A 20,107-nucleotide genomic window follows, 5' to 3' on the forward strand; every position below is an offset into this window, starting at 1 on the left:
GCCTAATTTACACTTTATTTTGAATCAGGGTCCCCGATACTGGCGTTTCACCAACGATGTTATGGACTCAGGTTACCCAAAACAAATTGTTAAAGGATTTGGGGGACTTCAAGGTAAAATCACCGCGGTTCTTTCAGTAAGCGGATTTAAAACAAGACCAGAGTCTGTGTACTTCTTCAAAAATGGTATGTTCTTCTCTTTGGCGATATAATGATGAATGTACATAAAAATGTGGTCAAAAAGAGGTAGAATTATGATTTCTAGAAGATGTTATGTTTCCATGTCTCCGCCAAATTATAAGCAACACTTTGATGATATATTGATTATAAGTGAAAATTAATTATTCATGTTACTATTGAAAAAAAGCCTAATTATCCTAATCAAATTAGTTAGAGACAGTTAGATTTATGTTGTTTGTTACTGCTAAGAGCTATTTTTTACAAAATTTTCTAACTAATGTCTCTGTTAACTACTAAATTTGCACAAAATGTGGAAATACTAAAGGTGATACACTCCAGTACTAGTAATTTAACACTCCAATTCTCCTTAGAGTTTATAGCCCATTAGTGTTTTTAAGATCAAGGAGGCTACAGTTACTTAGTGAATCTTTAGTAAAACAAGCATTCAAATGCTAATAAATGAATAAATAAATGGATTCTCTAAACAGGAAACAGAATTCTGTCCTGGGAATTCCTTTTCCTTGTCCAGTTCCTTGGTGACACTAGGAGAGACGGTTCCGCTTATCAGATAGGGCAGGAACAAAGAAATTAACAAACCAGACGTTAGTCGCAAATTCAGCTGCAGCCTCCTGGATGTCCCGGAACTGCCCCCGTACCAAAACATCTCCCAAACAACTGGAAGTGACATGATGGCGTCCCAGAATTATGTTAATTTTGAGACAAAGTCATGAAGTTACGCTGGGGAGGAAAGGAGAGGGTTTTAATGTATTTGTTCCTGCCCTACCTGATAGGCGAAGCCATCTCTCCTCGTGCCACCAGGAACAGTAAGAAGAGTTGTTGTCTTGCTATAGTTCTATTCAGGTATTATTCTTCATGATTTAGGGCAAATCTTCCATATGACAACGATATAATGGTTAAAAAAAAAATAAAAAATAAAATAACCACAACAAACCAAATAGTAACAATAATGGGAGCTGAATATTTGTTAAATACAGTGACAATGCTTTTGAGTACCATAACTATAGTGTATTTTTTTATTATTATTTTATCTCTGCTGCCTGTGTGTGATAACATTTTAGGTGGAAATGTTCAGAAATACACATTTCGCCAAGAACAGTCAAAACGGTGCACTAAGAAAAAGCGTCCAGCTGTGCAATACCCAATTTATTCTCACAACATACAAACCGTGAAGTATCGTTTTCCCCGGGATATCGTGAGACATCGGATAAAAATACAGAGAACGTTCACAAATGTCCAGCAGCCATCTTTAGGTATTCTACTATATATTATACTATATATATATATATATATATATATATATATATATATATATATATATATATATATATATGCTCATGTGTGTGAATTATATTTTAATTAAACAGCTGCATCTCCACAATGGACATTTTTTAAGATATGAGTACCATGCAATGTGGCTGAAGAAACTGAAAGGGAAAATGTTATGCTTTTTAACATTGCTAAATCATTTCATTTGTTAAGCACCACCATTAGCCAAATTCAGTTTGTTGGCATATGAAAATTACTTTATACTAGTGTTGAGAAAAAAAGTATCTATATACACCGATCAGCTATATTATGACCTCGCACAAGTGAAGGGAATAACTGTTAATCTTGTTATCGTGGCATCTATCAGTGGGTGGGATCTAAAATGCAGTAAGTGAACATTTCCTCCTCAAAGTTGATGTGTTAGAAGTAGGAAAATTGTGATGTTAGACTAGGGTCAGAGCATCTCCAAAACTGCAGCTCTTGTGGGGTGTTCCTGGTCAGTATCAGTGGTCAGTATCAAAAGCGGTCCAAGGATGGGAAAAGCAGTGAACCAGCGACAGGGAGGCTAGCCCGTACTGTTAAATTCAACAAACAAGCTACTGTAGCTCAAATACCTGAAAAAGTTAACGCCGGTTCTAATAGAAAGGTGTCAGAACACACAGCGCATCAGATTGTTGTATAGCGGCAGACCAGTTGGGGTGCCAATGCTGACCCCTGTCAAAAGCACATACAATGGGCACGTGAGCAGAAGAACCAGAACCCAGAGTAACAGAAGGTAGCCTGCTCTGATGAATCACGTTTTCTTTTACATCGCATGGAGGGGTGTTTGTATGTATATTACTTACCTGGAGAACACATGGCACCAGGAGGCATCCGTGAAGGCCCCACCTTGCAACTTACAGGACCTAAAGGATCTGCTGCCAACGTCTTGGTGCCAGATACCACAGCACACCTTCAGAGGTCTAGTGGAGCCCATGCCCCACAGGTCAGGGCTGTTTTGGTGGCAAAAGTGGGACCTACACACTATTGAGCAGGTGGTCAATGTTCTGATCGGTGTATTTGCAAACCACACTACCAGGTATATTTTGAGTAAAAGTGAGACATAAAAACACCACTAAGATATGGTTCAGATTGTGCTTTGTGGCAAGCAGATGACTGACCATTGACCAAGCCAGGGGCCTATCATGTCTACCCATCTTGTGGGTCTGGAGGGGAGGAGGAAAAGCTCCAATGTCTTTGTTGCTCTGTCAAGAGTCACGTGGGGTATTTATGAGCTAAAGCGTGTTCATTATACAAAAGTACAGCTTATGAGCCATTACTTATTAGATGCATTGTCCTCCATGGAACCTAGATGGCTCTCAATACCTTAAAATACAGGGCTCCCCAGTGCATTTATACTTCCAAGAACTAAATAATTTTGTAGGGTACAGGGTTGATATTTTGGAACATTAGCTTGTTTTCATGATTGTTTTTCAAGATATTGCATTATAAATATTTGCAATTAGACTAAATTATTGACCAGATCGCCTCTAAGTTGAAAATATGAAAAACAGAACTGGATGACACATTCAACCTGCTGGCAACCATTCATTTATTTTTACAGGTGTTCTGCATGAAGAAGTTTCAGTTCGTTCCACATTTAGAGGGATCCCTAACAATATTGTCTCTGCCATGTCTTTGCCAAATCCCCAAAAACAAGATGGATATGATTATTTTGTCTTCAATAAAGGTAATTATTGCAGGAGATACGCTTACACCCTAGGTTATTAGATTTATACAGAACCAGCAGATTCTGTAGCCCTGTTACAATAATAATAAAAAAATATGATCTAGTTGGTGTTTGAGGGGGGAAGTGAATAATATAAAAAAAACAAAAAAAAAAAAAACTGCTCGATTGTGATAAGTTGATTGAATCAGGATGATCGGTGGAGTTTGTTGATTAGTCACATGACCCGAGCATGACATTGGCTGAGCGTTAGGAGAGATTCTATGCTTCTCAAATAGTAGTGGGCTTTTAGAGCGCTTTTGAAAATTTTGAACAGGGAGAAAGTCTGACTAAAATTGTGAGGCAATTCCAGAGAAGACTTACAGCATGTGTGAAATACTAAATACAGGAGCGGAAAGAGCCAGCTGTAGGACAGGCAGAGGTTCAGCGTTAAATCCTCTAAGTCAGGGTCAGAAGTTAAATTTAATTCTGGAGGGGCATGGGGAGCCAATGGAGTCACTGGCATTGCAATGTTGAGGATGGATTGGACCGGTGAAATCCAGTTAGTAGGGAGTTGCAATAATCTAGACAAGATATCACAAAGGAGTGGATTAATATTTTGTTTTTTGGTGTGTGAGGAATGGACTGATATGGAAAATCTTTTAAAAGTGAGAGCAGAATTTGGTAAGGGACTGGATGTGATGGATGGAGAGCAGATCCAAGTGGGACACACCAAGGCAGTGCACTTAATTGGATAGTGGAGTTGTCAACAGTAGTAGAGATGTCAGGAAAAAGAAAACATTATGGTGGCAAACACTGACCAAATGTTTAAGAGGGAAGCCTAATGCCCATACAGTGCCACCAATAAACACCGAAATATTAAAGTACCCTCCAAGTAAAAAGGAAGATTACTCACAAGAGATTGCTTTACAAAATCTTCCATTTTTCTTGCCAAAATCCACATCAAGTATTTACACAGAGGACAAACCTTAAGCCTATGTATAAAGACAATTCCTTTGGTCTTGGCGATTTCAAAGAGAGCTACTTTACACAGTCAAATTTCAGATTTTTTTGTGTTAACCACCTTATACCAGAAGTGAAACAATCATGTTGTTGTCAAGTCCACCTAGTTCCTTGCTATTAGTGTGTGGGATTGCGTATCTGTAGCACTCCCACAGCATCTTCAGCCGAATTAAAATATAAAGCAATCTTTCCTCTTTCAGAGAAATACTACAATATTAACATGTCCAGCATGGTAGCAGTGAAGCCATCACCTCAGTCTGAACAGAGGACATCAAAGGACTGGTACAAATGCAAAGAATGAACATTAATGAAGACATAATCAAACTGTTTATTAATAAAGACTTTAATTTCGCTTTTACAAAACAATGCTTTAAACTTTACTATCACTAAAAACCAATAATGTCAAAGTTGTTAAACAGATACAGAAGACATGCAATACTCTTAAAGGACGTTGCCCCTGTTGATGCCTCCTCTGCCTCCCATAGCATGAGTGACACCTGTGAAAGACATTGATAAAGACTTTAAACAAAATATTAAAATATAAAAAAAAGACAATTGTTTATAGTAATACTATGTTTTGTGCAGGATGTGTGACGTACAACAGCTTTATTACATTTGACTGCAAGTCACACATGCTAAAGACTTTATTTTGTCAAATTGTCATTTTGTTTTTAAATTTACCAGACAAATTTTTTTTATAGCATATTCTGCACTATTGTCTGCTTCAAATACATATTAAAAATTACCAGAGTTCTCCGTTTATTGTGAAATTGTTACGTTAAAGGGCCTAATTTAAAAACAAATGGCATATACCATGTGGACAGATTACTATAAAGTTGAACAGGTTGTTGCTAAACCATATGGAGTTAATGTTTAGAATGTTCATCATGATCTACATGCATTTCCAAAATCCAAACCCAATTTTCAGCTGCACAGCCAAGAATGACACGCTGATCGCACAATACATCTTAACATATCGAATTTAGGTGCATTTCAATACCTCTCTGTCTGTTAAACTGACGTCCACGAACTCCTGTCCTTGTTGTTTGCGGCTGAAGTCTCACTCGTCTAAAGGGCTTTGGTTGGCTGCTGCTCGTGTCTAAGGAAAAACCACACAATATATATTAGCTTTATACAAATCTGCATTTTATTATGGGACATTTCTAAAAGGTTTAACACCAACAAGCACTCAAAATTATGCACAATCTTTATAAAAAATATACTTATTGATATACAGTTTAAACAGAGGATTCTTTGGCCTCTCCTTTACCAAAGACTCAAAACAAAACCACCTCTTCACATAAACTAGACATGTGTAGAGTAACAAGTGTAAATATTTTCACACAAATCACTAATTAAATGACACATGGATCATAACCAATCTTGCAATTTGACTATCACTATAAATTCAGTTCTGTTTTTTGTTAATGAAGCTCAATGTGAAATCCCAATATGCATTTAGAAAAAAATGTGCAGCCCAAGTGAATGGGCCACATAACTGATAGGACCAAGAGATACCGGGAAAAACTTTAAAGTTTCATTTATTACTTGTGCAATATACACATTACATTACACACCTGCAGAACTGCTAGTTGGAGGGTCTTGGCTTGTAGAAGGAAGATCAGTCTCTGAAGGCTGCACACTTTCTTCTTCTTGCTGTGTGTCCATCTCCAGTGCAGATTCTGAGCTTATTCTAGGGGGAGATCACAAATAGAGACATGTGGTATGGTTCACAACTAAGCCTGGTAAGCAATACTGCAGAAAGCTAGAGTAGCTTGGCACACCAGTCTTTTATTCAGCGGTTGAGACCAAGCCAGCTTGGAAATAGGACCTGTATGAAGTGGCTTGTTAAGCAGGACTTTAAACAGCCCTGTATAATTTAAAATTACACCATATTTCCTGCAGTGGAATTTAAATTAGTTTGTCAGGTGGCCAAGTAGTGTAAAATTACACTGCTAAAGAACAGACTAATGAGGAAATCAAGTGTTCACAGTGTCATTACTTTGAAGCCTAGCTGTTAAGGTAGAAGAGACTGACCATATACATTAATGAAATGCTTGTTGCAGTTAGACTATGTAACCATTCATAATTTAGTTAACTTATTGGCCTTTACAAAAGCAGCAGTTTACCCTTCAGATTCTGCCTCCACGAAAACCTCATCTCCTTCGTCTGCTGCTCCAGAGTCTACAGCTGTAGGCACATTCCCAGTGGATGTTGTAACCATTGGAACAGACTGAGACGCATGGTCAGAAGTATCAGCAGCAGGGTTTTCTGCAAAAACAGAGACTGGGAAAACCCCAATAGATTTCACTTTCAATCAACTAAATGAGTTTTTTTGCTTAACCCCTTAAGGACCAGGCTGTTTTTTTTTAAATGTTTCATACCCTTTGTGACCAAGGCCATCTTAACACTTTTCCAGCGCTCATGTTTAGCTGAAATTCTTGAAATTCTCTCCTCTCTCATTTAGTGAACCCACACAGGTTATATATTTTCAGGACAAGGACCCCCCTCCCAAAAAGTCCCCTTGACCCCATCCCACCCTGCAAAGTCTATGTCCATCCCTTACCTGCCTATTTAAACCTTTAAGCATGCGCTAATCACACCCATTCTAAACAAATCCTTCCTTAGGTCCCACTTGTCTGACTACCGCCCTCTCTCCCTCTGCTTCCTTTTACCTCTAAGTTGCTTAAACGGATTGGGTACAATTGCCTTACTAACTTCTCCTCTAATTCCCTCCTTGACCCGCTACAGTCTGGTTTCAAACCCCTTCTCTACTGAAACAAAAGTCTCAAATGACCTGCTCTCTGCCAAAGCAAAGGGCCACTTCCCCATTCTAATACTATTGGATCTCTCCTGCTTTTGATGCCGTTGATCACCACCTTCTTCTTGACTCACTTGCTTCTACGGGCATTTTAGATACAGCTCTCTCCTGAATCTCCTCTTATCTAACCCTTCCTTCTGTCAGCTTCTTTGGCAAGACATCACCCCTTCCACTTTTGGTTGGCATTGCGCAAGGATCAGTCCCTGTCCCTCTGCTGTTCCCTTTATACTTCATCTCTTGCCAAATTATATCAACTCATTTGGCCTCCAATGTCATCTATATGCAGATGAAACCCAAATCTACCCATCTTCTCTGAGCTCTCTGTCTCATGCTATTTCTTCATCGATGTCACAACGCTACCTGAAACTTAATCTTTCTAAAACAGAACTGTCATCGCCACACCCCCAAATTCTCTATCACCATTCACACCACGATTATCTCTCCTAGTAACCAGGCCCGATACCCTGGGGTCATCCTTGACTCAAATCTCTCCATCCTTCACATTCAGTCCCTTGCCAGATCCTCCCGCTTCCACCTAAAAAACCCCATCTCTCGCATCCATAGGAGGGTGTTTTGTGTCGCTGGACGCCTCGCTATCGAGGAATTTCAGCGACACCGCTGATGCTTAAGAGGTGATTGTTAAACTCTTAAAACGTTAAGCTCTTTTAAAAACTGGTGTCTGCTGCCATACAGTAGCGGGCGTTGATGGCCCAAGGAGAGGCCAGAAAAGGCCCCTGATGTCGATCTCGCTGAATGCCTCGACATCATAACAGCAACATTGTTTAAGTGAAGAAAGACTGAGTCGCATTCTAAGCTTGTTTAATGCCAGGAACGTCACTGGTCATTAAGGGGTTAAGTAATGTCACAACACCACCTGCAATAGTTGTCTCTATTATACTATAAACAGTAAAGCACATCTATTAGATCTTAAAAGCATCCATGGGAATAAAGAGTTAATTTAAATAAAGGCTGCCAATATTTTCCCTCTTACCAGGAGCTGCAACTTGCAGCGGTGTTGTTGGAACACTGCGACCACCAGATTCCTCTTCATGAGCCAGGAACAGGGGTGTCTCATACATTCCTAAGCCTGTTGAATAGCAGGACAGTTAAAAGAATCAAATACCCAAATTGGAACATGAATTAAAGTACATGAAACAATAAAAGCAAACATTTACACCCCAACAATTATCAGGACCAACCTCCTTGAGATGCAAGCTGTCCAAGATCGGAATGGCTAGAGCTAGCCTGTGGCATGTCTTCTGGTGGACCAAACCTAAAACGAGGCACTCCAGCAACCTGAGGGGAACTGGATACAAGCAATTAAACATTTAAGTCATTAGCATGAAAGAAGATGCCTAGTAAGAGCAACTGAAGGGCACTTACTGTATAGCTTCTGCAAAGCCATCTGTACGATGTGGCACCACAAGAGTGGGAGTGCTAGGCACAGTCCTGTCTTCATCATCAAAGAAATGTTGCTACGGAACATATTGGTTGGCACAAATTAGCATCAAATTGATTGTTACACAGGTACAGGTGCAGACTAGAAACTTTAACAGAATCAAGTACAGCAGCAGTTTTAAACTTACCATTCCACCTATGCCAGGTGTGAGCTGAAGGCCACGTCCCACGGACTGCCTGCGTGCCATCTGTATTCTCTAAAATGGGGGACATTTCATACAACCATTCAATACCCTTTTCTTTTTACAAGACATTTCCAGACCTAACATTTTTCCCCAAAATAATTCTAAATATAAAGTTTGCTTTATTCAAAATCCCTTCACCGGTGAAGCATGTCATATCAACTGAAAAAAGCTTCCTTAAAGCAAAAAGAAAACAGAAAGGTGTTTTCTAGATGTACATACAACTGGTCCCTCATACCTGTGCTGGTGGTCCCAATTCCTGAGGTGGTGCATGGATAGTAAGACGGGGAGGAAGGGAATGGGGTGGTCTACGAGGAGACTGAGGGGGACGAGGGGCTTGTCGATCAGAGGCAGATGAAGGTTGCTCTCTTGCATCTTGTGTGATCGTGGATTCAACAGCTCCTGCACCAGAGTCCCCTGAAAATAACAGATTCCTATAAAACATCTATATTTCACTGAAAACTGACTTGTGCATTGGAGAGAAACTATTAGTAAAGGCTGGAGACTGTCTACTTGAAGAGTAACTTCATTCCCAAATGAGATTAACCTAGGTGAAGTAGTACTTTACTATATATATATAAAAAAATAAAAAAATTACCACTGTTCTGCGAGTCAGCTGCTCTCTGGTTTCCATCTCCTGTACCCAAGCTTTCCTCAGTCTCTGTACCAGGGTCAGTCCCATCAGCTCCCTACAGAAGGATGGAGAGTGTTACCAAGGCTTGCTATGCGACCCTAACATCTAGGATTTGGTATTTAAAAACAGACACCGTTGGATAGCATATCAGTCCTGACAGAAGTGTGAAGCTTGTAGATGCATGATCCAGAGGTGTGAAAACAGAGTAAATGTATCGCCAAGCCAGATGACTGCATTATATCACGTAAATTACATTTCTGACCTGAAAGCAAATTTGAATATGACAGCTATACTATAGACAAAAAAAGGGGTTCTCTGCAAAGATAAAAAAATACCCACACAAGGGGTAGCCAGGAGGTAGTTTCACAGCTGGGTGGTATTGTCTACCTTATAAGACATTTTGAGGACAAAACCTATAGGTTTAATCGGTAAATTGCCGGTACGGTATTAAATTGTTTAACGACCAACTACATTTATTGTGCACACAAACTCTTTTCTTGCATCTTTGTCATGCTTTAAAGTTTCTTTCATGGGTCAGTCAAGGCGCCTTTGCAGCTATAACAGCTTCCACTCTTCTGGGAAGGCTTTCCACAAGATTTTGGAGAGCTTTTGTGGGAATTTTATTGCCCATTCATCCAGTAGAGCATTTGTGAGGTCAGGCACTGATGTTAGACAAGAAGGCCTGGTTCGCAATCTCCATTCCAGTTCATCCCAAAGGCGTTAGATTGGGTTGAGGTCAGGGATCTGTGCGGCTAGTCAAGTTCTTCCACACCAAACATTCCACCATGGTTTTATGCACCTTGGAGCACTGGGACACAGCCATGATGGAATCGAGAAAGGGCTTCCCCAAACTATTCCCACAAGAAAGTGGCAGACGTATATCGGTTTAACGTCACACCGATCACCAAGGACTACTTTGGTGTGTGGTAGACCTCTATCTAGTTGCATGACCATTGCTTTAGAAACACCATTTACATGATGGCATTGACCCCTGTGGGCTAGTGGGTGTGAAGGCTGCGGTCCTTGCTACCTCCTCTAGTAGGACAATCTGAAGAGATTGTAGCAAATGGAAAATTAGCTACCTCAGCATCATCGCCTTCATAAGCTTCATTGCCATCCGCGCTTCCAGTTTCTCCATTACTGTCATCCCCTTCGTCACCCATGCCATTGTCATCATCATCATCTTCCTCCTCGTCCTCATAATCCTGTCAATAAAAAGGCAAAACAAGTGATGACGTCACAAAAGTATGCGTCAACGTATCATTTATTCAATGTCTGTCCAAAACCAGTTATACCTCCTGATCGCCCTCATTTTCTTCCTCCTCCTCCTCATCACTGTCTATAACAATTACATCTGCACGCTTTGGGGGAGTATCCAGTGAAGACTGAACATTTTGGGACTGATCAGATGACTGTGTGGCTATGTCCAGGATTGACTGAGACATGTCCTCAGTGTCCTCAATTTGTTGGTAGTCCAATGAGCTACACTGAAGACAAAAAACAAATGACATTTAATACCAGTGTGCATACTAGATAACTGTACGGTTTTCAATACAGAAACTAGACTTTTGCAATGCATGTAATGAACACCTTGCAGCAGCAGTTAGCAATGTATTCACGAGTCCGTGAGTAGTGAGTAATGAGCTTAGATCACAACTGGCACTGAAAAAAAGCTCAAAGCCGATCTAAAGTAACCTTAAATTACAGAAGTAAAATAGCAGTATAATCAGTAGCCATGCCATTACTTGTGTGTCTTGTGATTCCTGGTTATATGATCGAGACTCTGCTTCTACCGTTTCTTCTGCCCCCACTTCCTCCTAAAAATAAAAGCAAAACTATTCACGTTTTTTCTGACAAACGCCAGGCTTTTACAGCATCACAGGTTACTAAGAAACATGGTATCTAAGACTTAACATTGAGCTGTCTATTTAGGTACATGCAGGGTGCATTTGCATTACGTGGCAGACCTGTAAGGCGTAGTGTGAAGGATCCTTCAAGTGCTCTTTTACAACTCTGATATCAGTAACTTTTCTTCATAACCGTGTGCAATATTTTGTGTTAACAGTAATGAATATAAGCAAAACATTTGAAATTCAGCAAATACCAGACTATAGAGTGAAACGTAATTCATGAATTTACAGACCTCTACTCCTCCTCTCTGAAGGGTTCTCAATCTTTTATTATGAGGGGTTTCCTGATCTTCTTGTGGTTGCTCAGTTTCAGTTGTGCTTTCTTCTCCCTCTTCACGTGCTCGCTTGGGTGCTGAAGAGCTTGCAGTTGCTGAAAGAGAGTCCATGCTTGAGCAACAAAAGACAGGAATACTCCAATATACACTTTGAATTATGCCCCTGTTCCAATAGTTAATTCACCAATTTACGCTAAAATAAAATACCTCCACTCACAGCAATTACTCACCATCCTTATTTACACCAACCAGACCTATAAACAGTTTAAGTCAAATTCTCTTTATCTTGCCAATCAAAAAGCTCTACAAACTTTACCTGGAAGCCATTCATGAAAGGAATCCATAAGTAATATCTACCAGGACATGGTGCATGGAATAAGTGAAATTAACCCATTTACCAATTTTAAGCATGACCTTTTTTGGTTGAGGTACCCTTTATACGTTCCTACTTTCAGTAGTTTTCCCATTGTCCCTTTCCTCCCGTCCTCTTTACTCGTAGTTTTATGAAATCAGTCATAACATTCTAGGCCTGGCTGCCCTATAGTTTATGAAATAAGCTACAAAACAGCATGTCAAATCTAGAACACTCACAATTGCCAAACAGGGATGTAGTTGGTCTCTCAATCGGAGAACTCTGAACTTCCACCAGACTTGGCTCTTGAGTGGATGGCTCTACAGCAGCGTGTGACTGCTGAGTGGGCTGAACAAAGGCTGTAGCTTGAGTTTGCTGCTGGCCAGTTAACATCGTTTGTGGAAGAGATGACTGTACATTTGGACTGGTGGAACGAACAGATCCACTAGCACTTCCAAATACTGGAACATGTTCCATTAAACCTTCAGGTTGCATGGCTTAAAGAAAAAAAGAACAAGAAAGTGCTTGTGATCACTTCCAGCGAAAAAAAGATCTCTTTAAACATGCAGCTACACAGACAGGATAGACCCCACAATCATTCACATAAACATGCCTCTCTCATTTGCCTACCTTCTTGTGTCTCAACTTGAGTGGTGGGCATGACTGTTGCTGTTGGGGTGGTTGTTGGAGTGGACACTGTAGCAGGAGTAACCATTGGTCGAATACTAGCCCTTGGTGTGGACTTGTTACCAGGTACTGTAGCAGTGGCTACCTTGCTTGGTGTGGCCACAACCGGAGTGGGCTTGATGTTAGCTGTAGGAGGGTCTGAGCTGCTTGCACTGTAAAATACAGGGCCAACACAATTACAAAACAAAGTACAGATCTTGATCAAAATAAATTGCATCAATGGCATAGCTTTACCAAAGCAAACGATATGCAAGATACTCACATTCCTCTATCACCAGACGTCTGAGTGGTTTTCAACGTAAGCCTTTGCTCACTGATCTGAAAGGACAGTACAAGAATACAGATTTAACGTCCAGCCAATGTCATTTTCAGCAGAGAATTTAACAGTAGATAACGGTCTAGACTGCCCATTTTTCCTGATGTAGACCTGGATTAGTCCTTGATTTTGTTTTGGATCTACCTCTACCAGGTCTGCCGGGAGGCTGTTGCACTTGCTAAACACTCAGTAAAAGTAAAAAACTTCCCCACATAAATCATTTGCTATTTGCACCAGGAATGTCCACCCTTTCAGAGCTTTGCATCATGTGCAAAAAACTACTTAAGTATGGATTCCAGAACTGATCCCTGAAGTAAAGTACTAGAATAAGACTTTTCTTTAGATATGTATTGGTCGTGTAAGGGACAGCGTAGAATGCCTGGCTACATTAGACACCTTCTGCAACCTATTCACCTTAGTAGGTTCTTGTGCCTCTTCTCGCTGCTCATGATGGCGCTCTTGCTGTTCCCTCAGTTCTCTCTCAAGGCGGCAGATTCGGCCTTCGTACTGAGATTTCAGAGCACTCATTCGAACCTCGAGCTCTTCTCTTTGCTGCTCAAGAGCAGCATTTCTCTGTTTCAACTCCTCATTATCAGCTGTTAACTGGTCTTTAGAAGCTTTGAAAGAAAGACAGTTTGGTTCAGGTGTGGATCAATAGTTATTTAGGAACAAAGATTATGAATATCAATCTCCCTCCAAAAATTAAAATGGGGAAAAGCATCAACTAGTTGAATTCCAATCACACTAAATGAAGGCAAACATACTGTTAAGTTGTGTTAATTTCTGTTTCGCTGCAAACAAAGTTTTCTTGGTCTTCTCTTCCTTTTCATTTAATTGCCGACGCATCTGTTCTTCTTGGGTTGTCTTGTCCTGAAGGTCTTTTTGAAGCTTTGTTAACTCTGACTGCAAGTGTGAGGTCTGTTCTTGCAAACCTTTCAGTTCATTTTCCTTATCCTCAATGGTCTAAAAATTAGAAAGATTGGTATATGCAATTGTTAACATGGTACATAAGCTATTCATAATATGAGATGTTTCTGTGGGCTAACCCAGGAACATGTTGCAGTCTTAACAATATCAAATGAGAAAATGCACTTTTTATCAGATCTATAAAATAAAGGGATTTTTTCCTGTCCATTATACCTCTGATGAGCAAACAGCAATTTAACTTTTGAAATTTATGGCACAAACCCAAATAAGTTCTCTGCACTTTACCGGCTTGTAAGGAGGCTGATGTGCTATGGTAAAGAAAACCATTAAATCAACTACTGGAGAACAAAGAACAAAGACTGTCGAGTTTCACCTTCTGCATGCTTTCCACTTGGCTTTGCAGACTGGAAGTCTTGGTCTCCGACTGACTAAGGGAATCTTTTAACTCCTGCAGTTCTTTCTGAGAAGCTTTGTCTTCTGACTGCTCTGCCTCAGTGGCAGATGTTTCTGAAACCAGCTATAAAAGGTAAGAAAAAGTGTTATAATCTATATCCATCAATACATAAATTATACATATTGCCAGTTGTGATGGAACAACATTGCTGGACCAGACAGAACCCCTTTGAACTATGCACTCTCGTGGGCACTTGCCCGCATTCAGCCTGGGCATTTGGGTCATAGTTCCTCCTGTGGGGGAAGTGTGTGTGTGCGTGTGTGTGTGTGTGCGGTCACTTGTAAAAATGCAGGTTCAAATGTACAAAGACTACCTGCTCACACCATGGGAGGCCCCTTCCATAGTCATTGTTTCCCTGCACCTTAAGTTAGTTTTTAAATCGTTATAGTTAAGTCTTGTAATTCAGTTATGTACCGATGTGATAGAACCCTATTGTTCCGTTGCAAAAATCTGGTTGTTGTCTTCATGTTTCTGTGCATAAATATGCTATATCCTGTTCAATAAAATGTTCATTCTTGCTGTACTCAATTCAAGGTAGTTGTGTCTACTTATTGGATGCACATGGCAGGGTTCCAATGTGTGCATGCTGACAGGGAGTGGCTACAGCTCTCTTGGGGAACCCATTACACAAATACCTTTAAAATGTGATCTGCACATTTTATTTTCTAGTGAATAAAATATTTTGATATAACAGCATGACACGGCTATTTGAAATCTCACCTTGTCATGCTGCACCTTCAGCTCCTCATACTGTGTTTTGTATCTTCTGCCAATCTTTTTGACTTGTGTTATAGTTTTCAGTTTCTCTTGTATATCCAAGACTTTTGCATCCAGCTCTTTCTGCAGATTTTCTTTGTCTGCTTTGATTTTTGTTAGCTCTTCTTTCACACTCTGCAGCTGGCTTTGGCTTGTACTTAAAGATGCATTTGTTCTGTAAGAGAACAAAACCGGTGCATACTGCATGAACATTTCAAGAAGAGATGAAGAACGCTAAAGCAATACCGCAGCCCAATCACCACAACTGGCTCACTCTTAACTATGGAGTCACACATCAAGTCTATGGAGGAAAATCATTGGCGAAGAGAACAACCAAAAATACTTGTAACGTCGCCAAAATATAAAAACCAAAAATATTTTGAGGGAAAACAAAAACTATCCTTACCTGGCAACTTCAGTTTTTAACTTTCCAGTCTCTTCAGTCAGTTGCTGAATCCGTTTAATATTTACATCTCTCTCAGAAACTAGCTTCTTGTACTCCTCGACATCGGTATCCTTTTGTTGATTCAGTAAGTGCTAAATGAAAATCAGAGTTTCCATTTAATCAAACAGGTGTGTTAGCTTGCAAAAACTCAAAACAAGACTGAATTTAGTAACATGAACAATCTACGCTTTCAAACTAGATTTTCTTTTGAATAATTAACAGAATATAAATGTTACGCAAGTAGTTAAGCAAAGTATTACTACATAGCATAGCACCCAGATGTACGAGGTACAGGAACTTCAAACTGTATGGCATTTCACATTATAAGCACAATGACAGGGGGTAGTAGAAGCATTATTAAACACTCATCTACAAACACCAGACAAGCCAGAAGGCTTGTTTTTCCCTCATCTCATGGTGCTGCCACAACCACAAGGGATTCTGGGTAGGCGCATGCATATAAGGTCAACAATAATCACCTTTTGCCTCTATATCCACTTTATACATTGAGCCCTTGGAAGTAATTGCCCGCTGTACAAGACAGCCTTTAGACAAAACGTAGGTAAGAGGTGCAAGTAGGGAGATCACCACTCATGGACAGCTGTTTCGTCCTTAATGGGACTCGTCAGCATGAGTTTGTGAAGTGTGTTTTGTCCCCCAACACAGTATATGCAAAGATACCTGTGTTCGAGACCTCCACCGTCTCACGTCTTCCTCCAGAAGTTTTTTTTCTGCCTGTAGCATACCACTCTTCTCGCTCAGCTCTGTATTGGATTCTTGAAGCGGCAAAATGTTTGATTCAAGTTTTCGGATCTAAGAAACAGAAGGTTACAGGTGTTAAAGCATTCCCATTACAATGGATACCAGTTCCTTGCTTCTTTGTGAAATACAACTCCCAAAAGAAAAAAAGTCAGTCTTGTTCTTGAATGTGCAGCTTGGAAAAAAAAAAAAAAAAAAAAAAATCTGGGATCCAATCCTTAAGTTAGTACTCATTTTTCCTGAAAGTCCTATGGCAGACAAATAACTCACCTTGGCTTGCAGTTGCTGTAGTTCCTGATCCAGCTTTTCTTTGTTCTCCCTCAGCTGCCTGTTGCTTTCTATTAAAACATTCATAGTTTCAGTTTTCTTCATCAGTTCTTCGTGTTGGGCCATTGTTTTAGCAGTCACCTGAAAAATTATGCACATGAAGTATTTCACATGTTTTACTATATAAACTGTTCATGATTGAAACAAGTTCTCACTGACATTAAGTCCCACTTATTTTGTTTTTAAATAGAAAAAGCTACTCCAATGCAAATGATGAATAGCGGTACTGGTCTCTAAATGCTTGTAGCGGTCCGAGTTTCAATTAACATAACAAAAAGAAACTGAACAGTAAGCCAACATACAAGTGTTGTAAACATACCTGGACCTTTTCCCGTTCTGCATTCAGACTGTCCTGCAGTTCATTCATCTCTCTTTCCATGTGCTCTATCCTTTGTTTGTAACGTAAGCATTCCACTTGGGCTACCTCAAATCTTGCTTCTGCAATTTCCTTCTCCCGTCGTACAAATCTGAAAAGTTGAGGGAGGGTTAAACAAAAACCGAGGTAGACTTCGACAAACACTAAAAACGGATGAAAAATTGTGCGCAAAACAAGTTTGAGACGCTCACCAAGGACAGGCCCCTTATAGTCTGCATAAGTTCTATCTCTCCTGTGCCATTGCAAGGGGAATACAAAAAACAAGATCTGTCTGATCCTGCCTCAAGGGCAGTTCAAAGCTGAAATGCAAGACAAATGTCCCCCTAGACGAGAGACCCAACCACCGTAGGCATACATTTCAGCCTTCATGTCCCTCATCAGTGGGGTTCCAGTTGGTCTCCCTCCAAGCACAGGAGGAAGACATCTGGACTCTCCTTTTCATTTGGCGTAGTCCAAGAGATCCCAAAAGGGTGAAATACCATAAAAAAAGTTTGAGATGCTCAATATGAACAGTCTCTTCAATTGTCTATTGTACAGCGCATCCCCACTTGGGAGCATCTCAAGTTTGATAAACAATTATAATCATGCTCAGGATATATTTGTATCAATTGATTTGGCGCCATCAGATTCAGCTGTGCAATGGGTGACAATATCCGAGTTCCTGCGGGAACAGGGCCCTTCATTCCTCTTGTATCTGTATGTCAATTGCTGTATTGTACTTGTCGTGATCTGTAACAATTTCATCTTGTACGGCGCTTTATAAAGTATAATAAATTCTTAAAATTTATGCCAATTGGCTATACATCATATACCTGAGAATCTCCATAACTTGCTCCTGGGATTTGCCCTCTTCGCTGAAGGAAATATTCAAAGATCCTTCCTGAACAGAGGTGACCATCTTTTTGCTGAGGCTTTCTATCTGATCAAGTAATAGCCGGTTTTGCTTATCCAAATCTTCACAGCGGGACAGGTGCATGGACACCTCATCCTAGAGGGCATACAAACAAATAAGAAAATTTGGCTATCACTAACAATTCAATGTTCTACCTAAACCAAACTACAGTCTAAGTTACCAAAGTCTGTATTTCGTAACGCACAAACTACTTATTTTATCCACCCATTTATTCACATCTAATTTCACTGCTGCAAATCTGGGTCAGCAACTGTGATAACACAGTACATGGTATATATTTCCTTACAGTCATTGACAAGTGCAAAAACCTTTGCAGCAGCTAGAGCAAGATCATCTTACACCAGGGCTTGACAAATTTGTTGTGACTCTAGGTGCCAGCTAAAAAAGTTAGGAGCCAGAATTTTTTTTTTTAAACTAACAGTTGGTCAGGAGTGATCTGATCATCACCAGCCCACTTACTAAACTCACAGCATTTGACCTGGAAGTACCCTGGACTTTCAGGTCAGTGCTGTTTTTTTTTTTGTTTGTTTTTTTTTTTAAATTTTTTTGGATACATATATATATTTTTTTATTTTTTTTCAATGCTGATGTTCCATTGGAGCACAGCATTGACTGATATTTAGTCCCCACAAGCTTGTGGGGACAAATGTTAACCCCTGCAATGCCACGAATGTGTTATAGACAATTGTGGAATTGAAGGGGTTAACGCTGCACTGTTGCTCTCATGGAGCGATCAGGCAGCAGGGGGGTGTTGGGGCTGGTCTCCACACTCATGTGGAGACCAAAGAACCCTCTCCCCCTGTCACTGAAGCTGCCTCTGGCAGCTGGGAAGCAATTGCTGGTCTATAGACCAGCCATTGCAGGGGGGAGTCTCTGATGACTGCTGTAGGCTTCCATGCCTACAAGAGTCAAACTGCTTGTGGGGGCTCGTTTTTGCTGTTGCTGGTCTGCCTGGGCTTGCAGGCAGACCACCAGCAGCAGAGCCCCTGGAAAAACGGGAATTAACCCCTAAATGCCGCGATCGCGGCATTGAAGGGGTTACCGCTGCCCTGTCGCTCTCATGGAGCGATCAGGCAGCAGGGGATGTTGTGTCAGGTCCCCACACTTGTGTGGGGACCCAATCAACGCTGAACCCCCTTTCCTGAAGCTGCCTGAAAACGCTATTGCAGGTTTTCCTGCAATTGCGGTTTCAGCCTACAGGATCACTCCGTGGGAGTGATCTCAGGCTCGGGGGCGGGCTCTGAGTGGCTGTGCTGTCTGCCCAGACTCCTAGGCAGACAGCGGCAGCAGCGCCCCCGTGTGGTGACGCGGGGGCATTTTTGTGTGGATGTAAGAGGCTGACAAACTCCTAGGCGCCAGGACAAAATTCTGAGTCGCCATGGCGACCTGGCGCCTGGGATTTGTCGAGCCCTGTCTTACACCCTTCCCAACCAAGTTCCCACCAGCAGCTAAGGAAGTTTCTCTGTTACCTTAAGAACTCTCTCCCTCTCTTCCCAGGAAGCTTTAGACTCTAGTAGTTGGGATTCTGCTTTCTGTGCCGTTTCCTCCAGCTTCTGACGTGTCTCAGAAGTATTGGCCAGTTGTTCCTTCGCAGCTTGAAGCGCTTCAACGTCAGCTGCATGCAACATGAGCTCCCGTTCGTACTTATTCTGTGCCTCTGCAGCAATTTTAGCCTAAACAAAGACATTAGTATTATAATATTTACCCAATAAGCGAAAGAGGAAAATAAAAAGGAACCTTGAAGTAGCTTACTTGTTCTTGGCAATCCTGTCGGGCCTCCTGCTCATTGTTAGAAGCTGTGGCAGCCCTCTGAAGAGCTTGCTGGACTTCTCCTTGGAGGTTAGAGAGACTCTGCCTGAGCTGTACCAACTAGAGAAGGAAAAAAAAAATATTCTATCAAACAGGTACAACTGTAATAAAGTTCACATCCTAACAAGACCACCTCATAAAATTTAAGGTGAACTCACACATGCATAATGAATATCAGATTCCAAGACACATTGCGATCTCTCAAAAAGTATACACTTATACGATTCATGTAAGGTTAAAGATAGTAGTAGTGCACCGGTTTTGTTAAAGATCTATTATCCAATTTTAAATTTGGCCTTATTAAACGCATGATGTCACAAGAGTGAGCAGTCTGGACAAAGATCAGCTCACTCAATCAACGTCCCTCCTCCTATTTTAAGAAATGGCAGGCGCGAGTCTTAGTCTACAATTATCTGCCGCCATATTAGTTTATTCGGTTTGAACAATGCCACATTTATGTTTTCATGTTATCCTGAATACAAATGCACAAGTCTTCTCAAAACATAATGAGA

General features: G+C 40.7%; 2 protein-coding genes across 2 annotated transcripts in view; one reads left to right on the forward strand and one right to left on the reverse strand.

The window, feature by feature from the left end:
* The window catches only part of PRG4 (proteoglycan 4), a 46,654-nt gene extending 42,130 nt beyond the window's left edge, over nucleotides 1–4,524 (forward strand). Inside the window, exons 28-31 of the mRNA XM_053469689.1 lie at nucleotides 29–185; nucleotides 1,259–1,450; nucleotides 3,070–3,195; nucleotides 4,395–4,524. Coding sequence (XP_053325664.1) covers nucleotides 29–185; nucleotides 1,259–1,450; nucleotides 3,070–3,195; nucleotides 4,395–4,495 — 576 coding nt within the window. The 3' untranslated portion in view covers nucleotides 4,496–4,524. The remainder of the gene's footprint in view (nucleotides 1–28; nucleotides 186–1,258; nucleotides 1,451–3,069; nucleotides 3,196–4,394) is intronic.
* The window catches only part of TPR (translocated promoter region, nuclear basket protein), a 30,871-nt gene continuing 15,283 nt past the window's right edge, over nucleotides 4,520–20,107 (reverse strand). The window contains exons 24-51 of the mRNA XM_053469737.1: nucleotides 19,539–19,655; nucleotides 19,256–19,459; nucleotides 17,686–17,861; nucleotides 16,817–16,964; nucleotides 16,441–16,578; nucleotides 16,093–16,224; nucleotides 15,373–15,503; nucleotides 14,931–15,141; nucleotides 14,130–14,273; nucleotides 13,594–13,792; nucleotides 13,244–13,446; nucleotides 12,776–12,831; nucleotides 12,457–12,665; nucleotides 12,066–12,323; nucleotides 11,433–11,569; nucleotides 11,035–11,106; nucleotides 10,585–10,776; nucleotides 10,372–10,494; nucleotides 9,254–9,344; nucleotides 8,894–9,072; nucleotides 8,602–8,670; nucleotides 8,399–8,490; nucleotides 8,215–8,321; nucleotides 8,007–8,102; nucleotides 6,324–6,480; nucleotides 5,772–5,887; nucleotides 5,195–5,293; nucleotides 4,520–4,691 (exon numbers count right to left, since the gene is read on the reverse strand). Of these exons, the coding sequence (XP_053325712.1) occupies nucleotides 4,636–4,691; nucleotides 5,195–5,293; nucleotides 5,772–5,887; nucleotides 6,324–6,480; nucleotides 8,007–8,102; nucleotides 8,215–8,321; nucleotides 8,399–8,490; nucleotides 8,602–8,670; nucleotides 8,894–9,072; nucleotides 9,254–9,344; nucleotides 10,372–10,494; nucleotides 10,585–10,776; nucleotides 11,035–11,106; nucleotides 11,433–11,569; nucleotides 12,066–12,323; nucleotides 12,457–12,665; nucleotides 12,776–12,831; nucleotides 13,244–13,446; nucleotides 13,594–13,792; nucleotides 14,130–14,273; nucleotides 14,931–15,141; nucleotides 15,373–15,503; nucleotides 16,093–16,224; nucleotides 16,441–16,578; nucleotides 16,817–16,964; nucleotides 17,686–17,861; nucleotides 19,256–19,459; nucleotides 19,539–19,655 (3,912 nt within the window). The 3' untranslated portion in view covers nucleotides 4,520–4,635. The remainder of the gene's footprint in view (nucleotides 4,692–5,194; nucleotides 5,294–5,771; nucleotides 5,888–6,323; nucleotides 6,481–8,006; nucleotides 8,103–8,214; nucleotides 8,322–8,398; nucleotides 8,491–8,601; nucleotides 8,671–8,893; nucleotides 9,073–9,253; nucleotides 9,345–10,371; nucleotides 10,495–10,584; nucleotides 10,777–11,034; nucleotides 11,107–11,432; nucleotides 11,570–12,065; nucleotides 12,324–12,456; nucleotides 12,666–12,775; nucleotides 12,832–13,243; nucleotides 13,447–13,593; nucleotides 13,793–14,129; nucleotides 14,274–14,930; nucleotides 15,142–15,372; nucleotides 15,504–16,092; nucleotides 16,225–16,440; nucleotides 16,579–16,816; nucleotides 16,965–17,685; nucleotides 17,862–19,255; nucleotides 19,460–19,538; nucleotides 19,656–20,107) is intronic.

Source organism: Spea bombifrons, chromosome 6 (genome assembly GCF_027358695.1).
Source record: "Spea bombifrons isolate aSpeBom1 chromosome 6, aSpeBom1.2.pri, whole genome shotgun sequence".
NCBI lineage: Eukaryota > Metazoa > Chordata > Amphibia > Anura > Pelobatidae > Spea > Spea bombifrons.